The 20,039-nt window shown below is 50.4% G+C and overlaps 1 protein-coding gene across 1 annotated transcript in view; it reads right to left on the reverse strand.

Moving 5' to 3' along the window:
• Window positions 1-20,039, reverse strand: part of CACNA1C (calcium voltage-gated channel subunit alpha1 C) — a 592,062-nt gene that overhangs the window by 81,240 nt on the left and 490,783 nt on the right. The window contains exons 16-25 of the mRNA XM_054718756.1: window positions 19,526-19,640; window positions 18,652-18,772; window positions 18,272-18,341; window positions 12,945-13,077; window positions 10,081-10,210; window positions 8,814-8,873; window positions 8,603-8,662; window positions 4,627-4,733; window positions 1,859-1,946; window positions 616-723 (exon numbers count right to left, since the gene is read on the reverse strand). Of these exons, the coding sequence (XP_054574731.1) occupies window positions 616-723; window positions 1,859-1,946; window positions 4,627-4,733; window positions 8,603-8,662; window positions 8,814-8,873; window positions 10,081-10,210; window positions 12,945-13,077; window positions 18,272-18,341; window positions 18,652-18,772; window positions 19,526-19,640 (992 nt within the window). The remainder of the gene's footprint in view (window positions 1-615; window positions 724-1,858; window positions 1,947-4,626; window positions 4,734-8,602; window positions 8,663-8,813; window positions 8,874-10,080; window positions 10,211-12,944; window positions 13,078-18,271; window positions 18,342-18,651; window positions 18,773-19,525; window positions 19,641-20,039) is intronic.

Below are 20,039 nucleotides of genomic sequence, written 5' to 3' on the forward strand. Positions count from 1 at the left end.
AGCCCGGAACCACTGGAATTCAAAAAAGCGAGCTCCAACCATGAGTGCCGGACTCTGAAGGAGGTCTCGTGGGGAAGAGAGCGGTGGAGCTGGGCTTGGAGGGATGACTGGGTGGGAGGAAATCAGTGGAAGTTTAATGGGTGGGTAGGAGAGGGCAGGGGGAAGAATGCTTCCAATGGGAGAATCCCAGAGATAAAAGGATTGCGGCAGAAAAGAGTGGAAACCAAAGACACTGGGCTCCTGGAGCTGGGCTGCTTGTCAGGAAGCAGTGAGAGAGGACGTGGATAGAGGCAGGGCGATGTGATGCTGCCGAAAAGGGAACCACGGCGGGTTGTTTTACTCGGTGCCTCACACGGAGGTTTCTGAGCGTAGGCGTCTGTCCCCCATTACTGCCAGAGCAGGGGCAGGACCTGAAGGGCAGGCAGCACCTAGAGGCCGAAGGGTCTTCGCCTGGTGGGGCAATGCCTCCTTCCAAGCCTGTCCCTTTTCTGGTCTGGGAGCTGAGGGCAGGTGACCTTCATCCCAAGTCTGACCCAGGCCACGGTCCTCTTCTGGCTTATCTGCCAGGTCCCTTCCTAGGAATGCTGACAGGAGAAGGGAGAGCCAAGGTCTTACCTTGAAGAGCTGGACCCCGATGCAGGCGAACATGAACTGCAGCAGCGTGGTGACAATCACGATGTTCCCGATGGTGCGGATGGCCACAAACACGCACTGGACCACATGCTGCAGATGGAGAGAAGGCGGGCGGGGGAGTGGTGTTGGGAGATGCCTGTAGCCTGGGCTTCTTTGGCAAAGCACAGGCCTCTCCGAGGAGGCAGCACGGCAGCCCCTTTGCCACAGTGAGGAATTCAGACTCAAAGAGGCAAAGCATCTTCCCCTTCCCAGGGTCACATGGGAGGGAGCCCAGGGGGACACAAAGGCCCCTTTGGGCGCTAAGTTCCCACAGGGACATAAGCCCCGCTAACTTCCCAATTCGTAGGGTAGGAATATAGGGACCTCATCACCATCTGGGCACTGGGTTTGTGTGTGGGTCTCCTTTGTGCAGAAGTGTTGCTCAGGAGTTCAGGTTCGGAGTGGCTGCCTGTCCTTGTTCTTAAAGGGGGAGTGGAGAAGCAGCAGGAGAGTGCAGGCTCCAACAGGGCAGCCACTCGAACCCACACCACCTCCCCCTGCAGCCCACCCCTCTCCACAGCTTAGCTCCCCCTGCAGCCCACCCCCCACCGCAGCTTAGCTCCCCCTGCAGCCCACCCCCACCGCAGCTTAGCTCCCCCTGCAGCCCACCCCCACCGCAGCTTAGCTCCCCCTGCAGCCCACCCCCACCGCAGCTTAGCTCCCCCTGCAGCCCACCCCCCACCGCAGCTTAGCTCCCCCTGCAGTCCACCCCCCACCGCAGCTTAGCTCCCCCTGCAGCCCACCCCCCCCGCAGCTTAGCTCCCCCTACAGCCCACCCCCCACCGCAGCTTAGCTCCCCCTGCAGTCCACCCCCCATCGCAGCTTAGCTCCCCCTGCAGCCCACCCCCCACCGCAGCTTAGCTCCCCCTGCAGCCCACCCCCCACCGCAGCTTAGCTCCCCCTGCAGTCCACCCCCCATCGCAGCTTAGCTCCCCCTGCAGCCCACCCCCCCCGCAGCTTAGCTCCCCCTACAGCCCACCCCCCACCGCAGCTTAGCTCCCCCTGCAGTCCACCCCCCACCGCAGCTTAGCTCCCCCTGCAGCCCACCCCCCACCGCAGCTTAGCTCCCCCTGCAGCCCACCCCCCACCGCAGCTTAGCTCCCCCTGCAGCCCACCCCCCACCGCAGCTTAGCTCCCCCTGCAGCCCACAGACTGCATGGTGGCTCCCGCTCAGCCCCCTTCTCACCTTTAGCCCCTTGGCTCGGTTGATGGCTCTCAGGGGTCTGAGTACGCGCAGAACTCGCAAGATTTTTACAACATTGATTGCACTGGACCTGGGAGAGAAGCAGGGCAGAAAGTGAGTTTCTCCTGTTTCTGGCGAAGCAGCAAAGAATGTGGTGACCCAGCAAACCTGTTAATGTGACGGGGCTTTCTCATCCTGGGACCCTCTCTACTCTCTACGCCCCGCCCGGCTCCCACCCCATGAGGACCCGAGGCTTGCCTGCCTGGACTTCCTGAGGGTGAGTAAGTAATATGAAAAGCAACTCACCAGGACTCACTAGCAACATCACGTGCCACCCAGGGGCCTCTAGAGCCATCGAGACACAGCGTGGGCCCCGCAGACCTGGGGTCAAACCCAGCTCTGCCACGCACCAGCCGCGTCCCTGAGGACCAGTTCCCTAACTTTTCTGGGCACTTGTTTTTTCACCTGTAAAACTGGATACTAATCACCTCATAACGTTGCTGCAAGGACTGAGTAAGGCGTGAGTGGTCTAGCCGTGTATGAACTGAATACATGGCAGTTTTATTATGAGGGCTGAGGAAGACTTCGCTGAACCTGAAGAAACACTACACAAATGGTGGCACTTCAGGCGTGTGGCAAGAGGTGGAGGGCGTAGGCAGGAGTTACCATGCTCATCTCTAAACATGTCCTAGGCCAGTGGTCGGCAAACCGCGGCTCGCGAGCCACATACGGCTCTTTGGCCCCTTGAGTGTGGCTCTTCCAGAAAATACCACGTGCGGGCGCGCACGTACAGTGCGATTGAAACTTCGTGGCCCATGCGCAGAAGTCGGTTTTCGGCCTGGGCGAGTCTATTTTGAAGAAGTGGCGTTAGAACTCTCAAGGGGCCAAAGAGCCGCGGTTTGCCAACCGCTGTCCTAGGTGGCTGCCCGGTACACTTATTTGTAAAACTTCTGGTTCCTAGCAGTCAGGAGGAATGGGTTCTATACAGCAGGTCCCACACACCTTGAAGAACTTTAGGAGCCTCCCGCCACTGCTGTTCCCTAACGAAAAGGAGGTCTCAGGCCCCAACCCCCCACCAGCCCCTCGGCAGGCGGGGCTCTCCACCCACCCAGGTGGCCTCACCACGCCAGCTCGCCAGCTCGGTGAGCAACTCTGAGGTGTGTCCTAACCCTCACAGGCTAACCGTCTGATCGAGATAATCCCTCTGGCTTTCCGAGAGCCTTAGACCCACCTTGGGACCTAAGCAACGCACAAGGCAGGCAAGTGCTAACTTCATTCTTCAGGTGGTCAGGCTGATGTGCTGGGTGGGGGGGAGGGGAGGAGGGGGGAGGGGAAGCGGCAGAGAGAGCTGATTTCTCTGGTTCTCAGCTCTTTCTTTCCAAAGGAGTCAGAGGACATCCCTATCTATATGGTGTCTGAGGGAGGCAGTCGGTTTGCACTGAATCACAACGGGAGGGATTTAAAGGTCAGATGGGAAAAGCACAGACTAAAGGAGGGAGTCCTCGGTTCAAGGTTAAACGGTGACCTTGTGGTAGTGCTGGGGTTAGAATCCAGACCCATAGGCTTGCAGACAGGGGGTGGTGGGTCAGATAATTGATGACCAGAGGGGAGAGTCTCACGCCTAACACCCCCACTCCATGCTTTCTAGGCTGACCTTGAAAACACCCTGGGGAGGGGACACTCAGGGTCGTTTTCTTTGCCCTCAGTGTGACCTTGGGTATGTCTCACTATGTCTTGGACCTCAGTTTTGCTGTCTATAAACTGGGGGTAACAGCACTTGCCCTGCCCACCTTGTAGGTTTATGTGGGGACCACAGAAGAATGCTGGAGGAAGTGCCTGGGAAGTTGAAGAGCAGGATTAGCACTATTAGCTGACACAACGTGAGGGAAACTTGTAATCAGATTCTTCTAAACCTGAGCAAGTTTGCAAACTTGTTTGTATGGTGGAACCCCCTGGGGAGCTTTCAAAAATCTAAACCCTTTGCACTAGCTTGCTTTTTTCTCGATTCCTTTATTCTACTCGGGATTTAATTTTTTAAATACCCCAGATTTTACAAAGCGCGGCAGTAGAATAAAAAACTGGAGTTTCTTTTCATACAAACTTATTTATTTGGATTTTTTTATATTTCAAATTATTGATACATTCAAAGAGTAATTTTAATCTCGACATCCGAGTGCAAAGGGTTAAAGCCCAGGCTGAACCCCAGAACAGTTAAATAAAAAACTCTGGGGTACATGTCTTTTTAAAAGTTACTTAGGTGTCTCACTGTGTCGCCAAGACTGAGAACCCTCCCTTGCTCCCTCCCTCTCTCTCTCACCAGGTGCTTTGACGAGAGGGAGAGAGAGAGAGAGAGAGAGAGAGAGAGAGAGAGAGAGAGAGAGAGAGATGAGAGGCAGGGAGGGGGAATGGGCCGGAGACCAGGGCAGATCAGGGCAATGGCAGGCCCTTGGCGCTGAGGGCACCCAAAGGCCCTGGGCACATGGTGGAGGGACAGGAAGGCCCTGGAGCCTTTCTTCTCATTATAACGGGGCCTGGCCCTGCCGCCATGGAAAGCTTCAGACCTTTATATGTATTCTTGCGGGATCAACATACCCCAAGTGTCACACCATGAGGACAGGACAAGGGCACAAGAAATCAAAGCCGCCATGTTGTACGGCCCCACCCCCTTCACACCGCAGATCCATGGATGGGTGCAGGGGGCCCGGCAGACTCTTCATGTCCTGACACCCATTCCTAGTTGCATGCCCCCACGGCTGAGGGGTCCTACTCACTGGATGCCAAAGGAGATGAGGGACACGCTGACCACTAGCAGGTCCAAGATGTTGAAGTAGTTCCGGCAAAAGGAGCCCTTGTGTAAGAAAGCCCCATAAGCAGTCATCTGCAGGGAGGCACAGAGAAACACCCACATGAGTGGTGCCTGTCCAGGCTCCTGAGACCCCCCGCCCTGCCCTCCCACAGGACCCCGAAGAGCAGTGAAGGGACAGGGAGCTGGGGGGCAGGCAAGCCTGGAGAAGGAGATACAGTGTCAAGAAAAGGGTTCTGCAACCATTTATACAACCACCAAAGAATCCCAAGCCCAGGATCTATCAGTGTCTCCTTCTACCTAGCCAGCAGCGCCAGACTCGTCAATCCTATATCTGAAGCCCTTTCAAATCAGGCCGCCAGCTCTTTCCCATTTTCTACTGTTCCTCATCGCATAGCCGTGGCTCCAGCCCTGAGGGGCCCTTTGCTGATGCTATGCTGACCAGGTTGTCCAACCTCCTCTCAAAATTCCACTGACATCGGGGCCAGCTTAGGACACTAGGCATCTGGGGGGACGGGGTGTGTCCAGGAGGGTCACAACCATCCTGGTTTCCTGGGACTTTCCCAGTTCAGTTCTGAAAGAATGGGTCCCCCAGTCTCAGGCAAATTGGAACAGGCGGTCCTCTCCTGCCCAGTGAGAAGTGGTGCCAATAGCTCTAGCACATAGCCTCCTCAAACAGCGCCTCTGATCTGGGCCATGTATTCTGAACTCAGTTGCTGTCTTGCTGCTAGACTGCGTGATCTTTAAGGGCCAGAGCTGTGTCCAGAGGAGCCGTGTGGTGCATGTTAAAGATCACGGCTCTAAAGCCAGGCTGCCTGGGTTTAAATCTCAATCCCATTGTATTTTATTTGTGCAGCCTGGGCAAGTTACTAACTATCCTGTGTTTCACTTTCCTCATCTAAGAAATGGGGGGACTGATCATATCTCTCCTATAGGGCTATAAGTTCCAGCTGAGTTATTGTATGTAAATCACTTAGAACAGTATCCTGCTGATAGTCAGTGCCGTGTGCATGCTGGGGTCAGAGAGCTTGGATTTGAATTCTGGATTCATGAATTTCTGCACGATGGAAGTTCAGTTTCCTCATCGATAAAGTGGGTGCATGATTCCCTGCCTTCCTGAGGCACATACTACCTACGGAAAACCACGTGAAACCAAAAGGGGACACGTGGACTGATGAGTATTATCGGTACTGGCTGTTATTACCTCTCTCAGAGCTTGGTATAAAGCCCTGTAGGTGCTCAGCAAATAGCCTTTCCAATTGTGTTGACCTGAATTAAGGGTTTCCAGGGGAAGGGCTGTGAAAGGCCATGGGCCACAAAACGTCAGCCAAAGGGAAGCTTTGGAAGCTGCTGGCTGAGAGGCTGAGCGGCTCCCTGGTCACCGGGTCCAGCTCATCCCTTTGGATCAGAGCATGCCCAGGGCAGCACGTCTGCAGAGCGGTTCCAAGCAAACACCGGGGGAGTGAGCAAAAATAGCTCTTGCAACCTAATTCTTCCCATTTATCTCTTGCCACAGGGGGTCACAGGGGATGCAGGCACCTGTGTCCTGCAATCGTTTCTTGAAGTGGGCAGGTTATATAAAAGGTGGCAGGGGAATAGAGTCGGAGACCTCTCCCGGAGGCCGACCATCTGGAGGATCTCACTGTCCCTCTCGGTGAGGATCTGGGACCAGAGAGTGGACTTGGGTGGCTCCCATGGTTCATGTTAACAAAGTGCTCTGTGCCTGCTGAAGGCCAAGCACCTCCCTAGCCACCCCCCTCTCATCTCACAGAAGGTGCTGTGTACTGCGGGGATGCTCTGAGCTCCAACAGAGCCATCTGCATCCAGGGGAAAGCATGCTCCCTCAGGTGGCTGCTGGGCTCAGAGCGCCAGCTCTGTCCTTTGATTCGGGTTCCTGCTTTGTCAGAGCCTTTGCTTAGGAAAAGCCACTGCTGGGCATTTTCAGCCCGAGGAGAGGAAAGCGTGGGACACAGGCCACTGACTCTGAGCTGGAAGGGCAGGAAGGCCCCTCTGTCCAGCCACGGGCGACCCACCACTTCCGTAGCCAGCAATTCCAGTCACCAACTGTGTCTCGCCTTTTGTAATTCCTGCTCATTTGTTCTGGTTCCAGCTCCTCCCTCCTCTATGTGACAGGCCTTTGCATCGTTCAGGCCAACTGTTGTGTCCTACAAGCCTTTTCTCTTTAAGGCCAAACCTCCCCAGTCCTTCACCTGCTCCTGAGACTAAATGCCCCTCTTGATGACTGTCATTGTCTGTGCCAGTGGCAGGACGCCAGGCCTTCAGCCAGGCAGCGGCCCGTGGCAGGAGGTGCCGGGAAGTGCGCTGGGGCTGGGATTTCTATCTGGAAGCACACTGGGTAGAGAGTGGAAGAGGCAGAGGGGAAGGCAAGGAAGGTCTTGCCATGACAATGCCTGTGCCGTGAGCTCTCACTCCTGTTTGTAAAATGTGTAGGCACAACAGCGCCACTGAAACCCCAGGGAGGCTCTGCAGAGGGCGCTGAGAACTTCCGGTCACAGGAAAGGATTTGGGGGGTTTGCGGGCCTCCCTGAGTCTGAAAATATCAGCTCCTCCTGGAAGGGGGCTCTGCAGCACACCTCTGAGTGCAGCCAGCGCCCCTCGGCCCCCTTCTCCACCCTCAGAACCGGGACCTGGCGGATCCACTCTGCTGAGTAGCGAGAAAACCCCAGAAACAGTCTTATAAGCTGGAACCAGGGACTGAAGCTAGGTCTGGACGCAAAAAAAAAAAAAAAAAAAAAAAGAAGGGCACAAAACCGCCCAACCCAACGGCAGAGCCCGTCCTGTACGTGACAGGCTGGGTCAGGACGTGGGAGTTGCACTAGGAAGAGTAGGGGCTGGGGCTGCCCGCCAGGGCCAGGTTGGACGTTGGTTGGCACCAGCCACCTGAAGGGTGAAAAGGGAGCCTGGCCCCTTGGGAGAAGCATCCCAGGGGACTATCCCAGGAAGAAGCTCCGGAGGCTTTGACCCTTCGGTGGCGGGTGTTTGGGGGTCAGGGTAAATCCCCTATGTCCCGGATGAACTGGAGTGGCGATGTGTTGGTTAGAGGCTCGGAAGTATACTGGGTAAACTTAGAAATCAGAATAAAATAAAACGTAAGTAATCTATTAGTTATGTATTAGTATAAATAATAAGAAAAAACTTGGAAATAATGTGCCTCGTCCCAGTGCTGCTCGGAGGCGGGCTGTGGATTCTGCAGACGAGCTGCCTGCCCCTGGGGCCGCCGGCGGCTCCCCGGCCTGCGCCCTCACGTCTGGGCCCTGGGGCCTGGGTGCTCCAGCTTCTTTCAGCACTTGGCTCTCACCCCCTGCACCTAGCTCTCCAGTATAACCCTCCCTCCTCAGGGCTAGGGGCATTGCCACAAAGCTTTCTGGCAGGTAACCGAGGCTTCAGGAGTAATCTAATCTAGAGTTGTCTATCAGAACTCAGTGGGGAGTCTGGCCCCAAATCTTGTATTGGGCCGACGTGTCTGCTGCACGTACTGAGGAGTTGAAGATGGACATCAAAGAAGGTAGCCAAAGCGACCCTGCCATGGCCCTGAACGTCCCCACCACTGGAGTTTGTGTGGCATCTCCTCTGGGCAGGAGGAGGTCCAAGCAGGGTCAGTCATCAATTGCCCACAGATGGTGTGTGGAGCATGTGCAGGGGTGAGGGGCCACTGCTGGCGGGCACAGGGCCAGACCTGGTGACAGGACAGCCCCAGTAGGTGACACTGGCAGCCAAATGCCAGGCCGAGAGGAGGCAGGTGTGGGAGTCGGGGTGGGTTTTTTTCTGGCTTCTGAGCCTGAGCAAAGCACTAGCACAATGTCAGGGGCACTAATGCTTCTGATTTCAGTTTTAAGAGTAAAAGAAACAAGAGGAAAGAGACAGGCAGGCAGGGCAGAGATAGAGAAAGAGACAGAGAGAATGCAGTTCTCAGGTTGCATTACCTTAAGGATAATTTCTAATGTAAAGATACTAGTGAAGACATAGTCTGCATTGCCTAGGATCTGAAAAATAAGCACAATTGGATTAGTGGCTCAGAGAGGGAACGGACAGCAACAGGTGCACGTGTGTTAGGGACAGACAGCGGCAGAGAGCTAGTGCCCAGGAGGAGGACAGGAGGAGGACAAGAGGAGCAGGGGGAGGGGTGGGCTTTACCTTCAGAGCAATTTCAATGGTGAAAATGGTAGTAAAAACAATATCAAAATAAAACAGAATCTGTAAAACAAAGAGAAACAGAGTGGGAACGGGGAGGGAAGGGAGAAGGCAGGACGGGAGGAGAGGTTAGTCGCTGTTCACCAGGAAAGGAATCACACTTCAAAACCACGACAGACACCACGCGAGCCTTTCCACGCGGAGACAAAGGGAAACAAGGTAGCTGAGGGGCACACACACAGCCCTGGACCCCGAAGTGGGCTGGCCTCAGGCAGCTGGTGGCTCTGGATGGAGCCCCCCGATGTGTGAAGGGAGGTCAGGGCAGGCCTTGGCTGGTCCCAAATCTCTACAGCATCTTGATGCTTTTCTCACTAATCCCATCCTTACAAACCCAAATCAGTCCGCTGAGATAACGACTTGTCAAAAGGACAGAAAACAGGGTTCGCTTGTTTGCTTTTGCAGGAAGATGCAAAGTGCTTAACTGACATTGGTGCGGCTCGGCCAGCTTTCCATGTTGGTGGGAATCTACACTGGAGTTGTGTCCTCTGGGGCACCGGAGGGTGCATCCTCCAGGGGAGGCCCACCCAGGCTGGGGCAGGCTGCGTGGTTTCACGTTTAATCTATCTCAGTGGATCGGAGCAAGGGCCAATATCTGTCTCAGTAAAAATGCTCTGAACCAAGCAGGGCCACCAAGTGCTTTGCATGGAATGCCTTTAGATTGGTAGGCCCCTCTCTCCATGCCCACTTGGTTGGGATTTGTTTTGAGGCTTTGAGATACAGCAATTCTTATTTTGTATTTTAATGTTGTTCATCGGAGCCTTGAGTGGGCCTCCAAGTTTAGTTTTCTACTCCACAGGAGGCCACAGTAGCTCTTTTATTTAAGGTCAGCCTTATCATTGGCAGCTGTCTTCCAGTGCTCCTTTCTCCCTAATGATTAGGACTGGTCAGAGTATCCTGGGAGCAAGTCAGGATCAGTGGATATTCTTTTACTAAGTTTACAGGAAACCAGCGTGTCCTGGGGACATCCACAGGGCAATGAAAGTCCTCACCTTTGCCCATCAGGCCAGCCTGAGGTATCTGGGTCCATGTTCTCTTACTTGTGGTTCTTATATGATTTCTACGAAAGCCTTAATCTCGTAGAAGAACTGTTTATTTGACTATGAGATTTGGAGTTGGGCTCCTGACTGAACAATGAGGTCAGTGACAGAAGCTGTGGGCCCAGTCACGTTCCCGGGAGGAAGGGGTGCAGAGAACTAACGGGAATGCATACATGGTTCCTGAAGGAGGTGTGCTGGACCGGGTCCTCCGCAGCCAGGGAAATGCTGCTGAGCAGGATGAAGAAGAGGATCAGGTTGGTGAAGATCGAGTCATTGACAATGCGGTGGCACTGGAGGCGAAACCTGCATAGGGAGGAGAGAAGAAGAGATGCATGTCAGGAAGGCAAGGAAGGCAGCTCCCTGGGTCTCCCCAGCTCCTTTCCGCGTGCAGAAGGTGTGCATCAGTTGGGGGAGTGGGTTCTTCAGCCTGAAGTCTTACTGCTCTGGGTAACGGCAGCCACGCCACCCCCACCCCGAGGCACTTCTGCACAGAATTCTGCCTTCTAAAGTTCTTTCACTGATAGCAAGCTTCCAATGCCAAGGGTGTTTTATGTACTATCTTATTGTGACAGTTTAGAAAGGTGATATGGGGGATATCATCATTTCCATTTGGTAAATAAAATCAATGAAACCCAAGAAGAAGAAGCTTGCCCAGAAATGTAACCTGTAGAGTGAGGGCTTGAAACTAGGCCTCAGGCCTCGGCTCCTGGCATGTGGTTGACTAAATGCTCTGAGAGACCTTACTGCTACAGACGCACCAAATGCTGGAAAGGACAAGCTCTTCGAGACAATTCTGGTTTCATGAGAGTTCAGAGAAGCCTGCAATGACCATCCCCTTCAAACAAACAAACAAATCCTCCAATCTGGGGTCGGGTGATAGGTAGGCAGGAGGGGCAGAGCTGCCTGAGGATAGATGCCAGTAGCAGCACTGCTATCAGGAAGCTTCATTTCAAGCCAGGAGTATCTGGAACAAAGCTGCCCCAATAGTAATTAAGGTCACCAATTAATATGAAGTATTGAGATCACAATCAAGGATCATTAAACATACAAGATAAGCCACTAAGTGGAAAATCAGAAAAGACAATAAATAAATAAGTGATTTAGACTCCCCCTGCCAAAGACTTTGAATATTAAAAATATCAGAAACAAAATATAGGACAACTATATTCAAAATATTTAATGAAATAAAGGACTTGATCACAAAGATGATAAATTAATAGGTAAGTGTTAGATATAGACAGATGAATCTGTAAAATCAAGCAACAAATGGAACTGCTTAAATAAAAAAAGTATAACAGTCAATATAAAAACTAATTTAGCATAGACAAAGTTGAAGAGAGAACTAAGAAACTGAAGGATACAGCTGAAAAAATTACCAGCACAGCAAAATAGAGATAAGGAGATGAAAGGTATGCAAGACTCATTAAGAGATAGGGTAGGCAGATGAGAAGGTCTAACATACTAGACGTTAGAGTACCAGAAAGAGAGAATAGAGAGAATGAGGAGGGGCAATATTTAGAGATGATGGCTGCAATTTTTCAAGAATTAGCAATTATTATTTTAATCTCCAATGTCATTCAAGAACTGAAGAAAAATATAAATCCATAGACTTAAGAAGCATAACATATTCCAAGCAAGATAAATGGAAAAAAGTTCATGTCTAGACACACAGTAGTAAATCTGCACATCAAAGGCAACAAACAGAAGATGGTAAAAGCAGCTAGAAATAAGGGGAGATTACCTACAAAGAAATGATAGTAGGAATTAGGAATAACAGCTAATTATACAATGGGATAATTCATCTAACATGCTGAGGGACAAAACCTGTCAATTTAAAATTGTGTACACAGCAAAACTATTTTTAAGAGCAAGAAATGAAAAAGACAATTATCACATGATCTCACTCAAATGTGGAATCTAATGAACAAAATAAACTGATGAACAATATAGATCCAGAGACATAGAAGCATGGAACAGACTGCAGAATCTCAGAGGGAAGGGGGGAGAGGGTGCGGGAAGAGATTAACCAAAGTACTTATATGCATATATACATAACTCATGGACACAGACAATACTGTGGTGAAGGCCTGAGGGGAGCGGGTACGAGGTGGAGGGGGTCAATGGGGAAAAAAAGGGGGACATCTGTAACACTTTCAACAATAAAGATAAGTTAAAAAAAACCTGATTGATGAAAACTAACATGTGTACATGTCCAAATACATGGATGAAAACTGAAAACTTAAAGAATAAAATAGAAGTATCAAATTTCAGTATAAAAAAATGAAACCAATTATATAGATAAACAAAGGCCAAATAAATTTATCATACAGGAACTACAGGAACTTTGAAAGATTGTACTTTAGGACACCTGAAACTAATATAATATTGGATGTCAACTGTAATTGAAAAGTAAAAAAAAAAAAAAAAAAAAGTGCAATTTAAAAAAAAGAGAAGAAAAGAATGTACTTTAGGAAGAAAAAGAATGATTGCAGAAGGATGGACTGGTAAGTTGTATGTAAATCCAAATATATACTGTCTATCTAATAATACTGATATTGACAATAATGTCTAACTTGAATTAAAAATATAGGTCAGGATTAAATACTAATCAACAATAACACGTAAGGCATGGGTTGAGAGGAGTTAAAATGATCAAACTTCCTTTTATTTTGCAAGAAGTTAAGGATATCTTGCACAAAGTTAAAGATCTTGTTTAGCTTTAGAGTTTAAGTTAAATAAATTTACTAATTACCAAGAATAACCACCAAAAGACTAGAAATAGAGTTTACGTGTTTCAAAAAATGAAGCGATAAACACAGGCCTTCTGATTTGGAACCCAGAACTCTTTTCCCTAAAAAGAGATAAGGGGCAGATTACCGACAGTGAGTGTAGGAATGCCAGCTGACTGTACAGTGGAACAATACATTTAACATGCTGAGGGACAAAGCCAGTCCCTCTCTTCACACAAGTTGTGGGGAGCTGGTGGTCCTGGAGCCTGGAGAGAGTGGAGTTCACCTTCCCCACTATTCTCACACACCTGTTGTTGGGGCTGAAGATGAAAAATGCACTGGCTTCAGGCATGGGCACTGCCTTTTCCTTAAGGTGCAGCTCCGAGAGTGGGCGTGGGCGTGGGCCCACGGGCATCTCAGGCTCCTCCTCATCCTCCTCTCCTGAAAGAAAAAAAGCACCTTCTAAACAACTCCATTTCCTTTCACCACTGCGCTGCCTACTTTCAGATACCTTCCTACGGACCAGAATCAAGGCATCATTTGTATTGCTGAAAACATAAGGTACCAACCAAGGCAGTCTCTCAGCTTCCTCCCCGGGGGCACCACTGGAGTTCATCTATGTTAGAGAAGACTTTCCTGGCAGCACCTGGTTTTCCCAGAACTGTACTGGTTTTTAGACTGAAATTCCCACATTCCAGGAAACCCCCCAGTCCCATGCACTTTGGGATGGTGGATCATCCTAGTTGTAAGGCACTAGAAAAGGAGGCCAGGTTGGCTGAGGGCACTACCAGGTAGGGGAAGGGGATGGCTTAGTTGGCTTGTGGGATCCCCTGCAAACAACCCCATCCTTGCAGGTTCCAGGAGTTTAAAATCAACACTTTCCCTATTCCTGAAACTATAAAAAACCATGTACTGTAGAGACAATGGGGTAATAACGCTGACCTCAACCGGCCCTTCATTCAAGAGTCTAGACATTCCTTTTTCTTCCCAGCCAGTGGCCACATTTAATATGGACCAAAGGCAAATGACTTACAAGCTCACTGCCCATGGGAGAGCTCCAGTACATTCTCTATTCTGAGCAAATGCATTTAAAATGCTTAGAAGGGGGATGGGAGCTAAGAGCATGGACCCTTCAGCCAATGCCTTGGCTCTATTTCTTTCCGGCTATGGAGATTTTATTTAGTTTCTCTGTGTATATGTTTTTCTTTTGCTTAATCCCTTCACCTTCTACCTGTTCCATCTCTCTTTGTGCTGAAAATACTGGAGAGAGAAACTATGATGGCACAGAGTAGCTCTTCTTTCTTTATTTTTTAATCCTCATTCGAGGATATGTTTTTACTGATTTTAGAGAGAGAGGAAGGGAGGGTGAAATAAACATAGATGTGAGAGAGAAACATCGATCAATTGCATCCCATATGCGCTGACTGGGGATCAAACCTGTAACCCAGATATGTGCCCTGACAGGGACTCAAACCCACAACCTTTTGGTGTATGGGACAATTCTCCAACTAACCGGCCAGGGCGCTCTCATTTTTTGATGATTAAACTTCTACACCAACATTAGCTTTATAGAACAGGGGAACTTGCAAAAGATCAGATGGAGACCAAGCTGGTTGGAGAGACAGCCATGCCCTGCATGCTCTCCTCTGCTTAAAATGAAGCCAGAGGAAAAATGCCTAGCACACAGTGTGGCTCTTTATCAAACAAGAAGCGTTTTGGGACCCACGGTTGTTTTTTTTGAGGATCAGCGGAATATAGATTAAATAATTCAGATTCTCTTCCTAGAATATTTTCAGCAGAAGAGAGGCACACAATGAAAAACTGTGTACGGCCAAGGGTAGAAGCTTTTATACCGAACCTGGTATGTCCAAGAAAGGTAAAATCTCTCACCTGAAAGCAAAATAAGTAAAACCAGAGTTGACCTAAATCATGATATTTACAAGTAAAATTAAAGTAAGGATCTTAAGTTTCTGCCTAGCTGTTTGTTTTCCTTTCACTTTTGTTCCAAATAACCCAACACTTTCTTATTCACGATAATTTGATAACAGGTAATTTAATGATTACCTTAATCATTTGTGTTTATAGAAAAACATATTTACTAGCGTTATGCTTTCCTAAGCTGCCCATGAGGAATTCCGCGTGCTCTTTCACCTGCAACAGTCCGCCCAGCACCTGCTCTGACCCGGCCCGGCCCCTTTGTTCCCTCTGCCACAGGCTCCTTCCGGCTCCTCCTCAGAAAAGCGCATTCCACGTCAGAGATTCTGCACTTGCTAGACCCTCCACCTGGACAGCTCTTCCCTATGATTTCCACACGTGTGGCTCAGGCTTCCCCATGATTTCTTCAGGCTTCAGTCCACATGCTGCCTCCTCAAAGAGGTCTTCATGGGCCTAACAGCGAAGCAGCAGCCCCGAACTCAAGCACAGCCCTTGGCTCTGATCTGAGGTTACCTGGCTGGCTTGTTTTTTTTTTTTTTTTTTTGCACATTGTCAGTATCCCCACTGAAATGTCAGCTCCAGAAAAGCAGGAATACCCGGTGCCTGCCACAGTGCCAGGCACACAGTAGGCGCTTGCTAAGTAGTTATTAGTGAATGAATGTCTCCAAGGTTTCTTCCAGCTTTGTGTCTTGAGAATAGTGGTCCTGAAATAACTTCTTCCTTCTCCAATTCTCTGAACTCAAAGTCCATTCAAGGCCACCCTTGCCCATGAAGCTTCCCTGGCATCCCCCTACCTCACTGCTCTCCTCCTCAAACCCCTTGTAGCAATTCGAGTGACCCCCACATCTGGCCCTGTACTATACATCCCCTGATGCCCTTCACATTTCTTCTTCATTGTACTCATTAATTTTAAGTCCTTAGTGACTCTTAAGAACATGCATATGTTCACTCAAATAAATTAATCAGTTACATAAAAGCACAATATTGGCACAATGCTTTTCTTCCTGGGCAAGTAGAAATTTCTAACATTGAGTGCATATAAAGCTGGGAGGCTAAAACCACCCGGTGAGCTTTGGAGATTAAACTGAGAGGGAAGGACTGACTGGCCACCTCTGGCCTCTGAGGCTGCTCTTCGGATTAGGAACAGGCCCCTCCTTTGGGTGTTCCCGAGAGGGCAGGGGCCATGGCCAGCAGAGTGCAGGCTGCAGTTCAGCCCTGCTCAGCATCTCCATGCACACCTTTGGTGCAACTTGGACAAGTAAACAGAGCAGCCTACAGAGAGGGCTGATGGCAAGGGGAGCAGGAGGGAGCAAGGAGGGAAGAGAATGTAGGATTGCTCTCCAGCTCTGACATTTCCCTCTGGAAGGCTGGTGGAAAGTGGGGCACAACCACACTCACCAGTGCTGCCTCCCCAGGGACACAGCAGGGCCAGCTGCCCTAAAGCTGTGAAAGCAGAAGAGGCAGCAGTTGGGAGGACAACTGATCAGAGGAGAAGCAGGCAGGAACGAGGCACTGACAAGGGCAGAGAAAACAGGTCAAGTGACCTTGGAGGAGACATTGGGGGTGTCTGCTGCACCTGGTACTCAGGGAGCCAGGAGCTGCCCAGGCAGGAAGGGGGAGCAGGAGCTGGGAAGCAGAGGCTAAGTTAGCCTTGGAGGAGGGGGAGGGGTTTAGGAGCTGCTTTCAAGGCCTGAGCAGTGGTGGTGGGGGGGGAGGGAGGCTGAGGCAGGACAGCCTCGGTTATGGACCAGAGGTGGGAGAAGTGTGGGGCCCAAAGAAACAAAGGCCTGGGTAGAAAAGAGGGTAGAGAAAGGTGGCCACGTGATCGGGGAAAAGAATAGATCCTAAAAACATCTAAAGAATCCTGAGGAGTCAGCAGTGTGGGAATAGCTTTTCAGTTTAAAAGCAAAACCATTCCAAGAATCCTTAAAGCCGGTCAACAGAGACACTTCTTTGATGACTGATACGGGGACAATAGTATCCTTATTAGTCCTTTCCCCCTTGACCTGCTTCTTTTTTTATTTCATTAGAGTAACAAAGAAGAGAACAGCCATGAGTCTATTTAGAATGATGAAATTTGTGGCTATTGTCCTAGGTATGTGTCTGCCCCAGCCCTGAGGGAGAGTGGCCATGTGTGCAGGGCCTCCTGACGGCTCAGGCAGGCGGGACAGACAGCTTAGGGCCCAGAGGGATTTGTTTTATTACTGTCTTTTTTCTTAAACATGAATAACAATAATCATCCTTATAATAATCCTATGAGCAGAGAGCCTCGCATGGTGGACCTCCATACCCAATTCCAACAACTATTGATAGTTTGCCCATCTTGTTTCATTTACTTCTGTTCCCATTTTTAAAAATTGGATTATTTTAAAGCAACCTCTAAATATTTTAGACTCCAGCTATAAACACTTCCGCATTTTAAAAATAGAATTATAATGATATCATTATACTAATAAGACTAAATAAAACTACTTAAATCGTGTAGTTCCCAGTCCATGTTCAATTTCCCCCAGTTACCTAAAACAATGTCATTTCAAAGTTTATTTATTCATGCAGGATCAAGACAAAATCCTTCCATTGCGTTTGGCCAATAATTCTCTGTCTTTGAAATTCTGTGATGGTTTCCACCCAGACAGGCTTTAAAACTTCAAAAAGCATAGTGCCTGCGCATAGTTCCTGCCCTCCTCCAAGCCCCGGGAGCCCGCCCTATTTCCGTGGCAGAGGGAGGTGAGAGAAGGGAATGGCCGCAGGGAGCCCGCTCCCAGGGATAACGTGGCTGCTGGTGCCCTTGCAGAGAAGACAGCAGAGAACCGGGGGAGGGAAAGCAAAAGGAAAACCTAGCTTTGCTTGTAAGTGCAGAAGGTTGTCAGCCGCCTACGGTGGCTACCAACCCAAATATAGCCTGGCCTACACAGAGCAGGAAATGTCAGTAACATCAACAGTCCCTTGTTGCGTGTAATTGAGTGCAAGCTTGAAGCTGGTGGAAATATCTTCGATTGTAGGTAAAAGGGAGGCAAACCCAGGGCTGGTACAGGATGTGGGGTTGCAGGAGGCAGAGAAGTGAACCCTGGAGGGAGGCGGAAGGAACTCTCACATCCCAAGCCTCCCGGCGGAGCCTGCCTGCCATGGACAGATCAGACAGAAGATGAGAAGGCCGAGTGGTACTAGCTCTTCTTATAATAAGAGACCTGAAAGCGGTTTACAAAGTGACAAGTGGGACATCTGTGGTGGCAGCTGTCCTTGTACTCAGCACTGCCTCCTGAGTAAGGACAAGGCAGATTCGGAATTTACTATAATTATTTAGTGTGCATGATGCTGTGACATATGTTAGACTAATGAATTATATAACGTTAATAATGATTTTACAACATAGGATATAATAAAACCTTAAATGTATACATAATCCATCTTCCAAAGGACAGGCCAGCACTGCTCAAACCTAATTTACTCAGTCTTATACTATTATTATGAGCAAACCAGGAGCAGTGTTTCCCCCAGATGATCACTGGTAACGCTTCAGTGCAGAGACTGGAGACACTGAGCAACACAAGGTCCCTGTAGAGGAAAAGTGGAACCATTGGCCCCTAACACATGGTTACTTTCATGTGGCTTTAGAATTTAGGTCTCCTCCATTCCTTTCCTGTCCCCCCCCCACCCCCCCACCCCCAGCTGCCCCCAGTGGCAGGCCGGGGAACAGTACCTGTGGCTTCCGGGTTGGGGTAGACACCCTTGTCCTCATTTTCATTGGGCTGGAAGTCATCCACATTGATCTAGGCAGCCAAGGGAGAGAGAAGGAAGAATCCAGTCAGACATGACCCAACTTTCAGAGGCTGCATTAGCGTCAGTGGCTGAGTTGTTGATTCAAAAATATATCCTCATGACTTTGCACAGACCCCCAAGACATTAACAGAGGTGGGGTTCACTCACTCTGCCTGCTCTTCACATTCCTGCTCTCCTGCTCCGCCCTCACTGTCCTTATCCACCGGTCTCTGTCCCTCCTTGCTCTTTTCCGTGGTTGTCTGGCCTGGGAAGACGGTCCCCCGCCCCACCTCCCAGGTCCTGGAAGGAGACAGTGCTCACCTTGGTGGTGGGCGGGGACTCTCCGTCAGCTGTAATGGATTTCAGCTCAATTTTCTCCTCCTTGGCCTCCTCCACTGCTGGCTTCTCCACCACCTCCTGTTTCTTCTCTGGGCTGGCAGTCCTGGCCGGTCAGCAGGAGAAAACCATAAAGGATGTTTACTGGAGTGACAGGGAACAGGGGTAGGGAACTGCCCTGAGGTCTGTTGGGGGCCAATGGGAGCAGATTCCTGTGCCTGTGTCCATCTTCCTTCTCCCGACACAGGCAGGTGCAGCTCCATCACAAATGCTACTGGGCTGGGCCCAGGATCCAGGCAGCTGGCCACACCTCGCTGTCTGTACTCAGCTGGCCTTTCCCAGGCCCCGTCTAAGTCAGAGAAAGGTTCTGGGAGCTCATTCAGGCTTGGCTCCTGAGAACTCGGCTCAGTACCCAGCAGATCTGTGGCCTAGGACAGTCCCATCTAGACAAGGACAAGACAATGAAGGGCCCAATTTTGCCTTCAAAACAGTGAGGAGGAATCTCTCTTTCTCCTGGAGTTGCAATTCCTCACTGAGTGGCTGCCTCTCACCTTCCCATCCTTTGCTCCCCTCACCTACGATGACCTCTTTTCTCCAAGGAGAAAACCACAACTTCCCACACAGCTGGGGAATGCAACACCTTCACAGAGGCTGCAGCTCATGCTAGTCCCCACTTTGGAGCAATGCCTAGGAATCAGGGGAGAGGCCCAACCTATTCTAGGAAGTCCCAAGCCCAGTGCCCTTCCGGGAGGGACACAGGCCAGCAGAGGCCGTGTTCACACCTCTCTTTACCACCAATGGGAATGGCATTCCAGAACTGGGCCTGGGGCCCTGGGCCTGCGGCAGCTTAGAGGGTTACCTGGCCAGCTTCTTTCTCTCCTTCTCTTCTTCTTCCTCCTTCTGGGCAGATGTGAGGCTCTCAGCATCAGCCAGGTTGTCCACAGCAATGGCCAAGAACACATTCAGTAGGATATCTGTTTGTGTCCATTCTTAAAGAAAATGACCCTTGGCCTTGGGCTCTTTGGTGGGCATAGGGGGCCAGGGGGCTGCAGGACATGCAGGGATAGAGTTCCCCACAGAGGGAGCTCAACAGTGACTCAGGGGTGCTGAGCTCAGGAGTGTCCCTCCTCCATCTCTTTGCCTTCCCATCACGCTACTAGCTACCCGGAGTTTTCTAAGGGGTGGAGAGTAGGCTGGCTTTCAGGCTAGAGCAGGGAGGGAGGAAGGCAGTGCTCTGCCTCGCTCTTTAATTGCTGGGCTTCATCATCGGTTCCCCCACAGAGATGGCTGGCTGTAATTGACATTATGAAGAGCATTGTTTCTAACAACGCAGAAGGCTCTTAAGGGCTGTTCATTATAGCTGGGCACTGAGG

Source organism: Eptesicus fuscus, chromosome 7 (assembly GCF_027574615.1).
Source record: "Eptesicus fuscus isolate TK198812 chromosome 7, DD_ASM_mEF_20220401, whole genome shotgun sequence".
In the NCBI taxonomy this organism is placed as follows: Eukaryota; Metazoa; Chordata; class Mammalia; order Chiroptera; family Vespertilionidae; genus Eptesicus; species Eptesicus fuscus.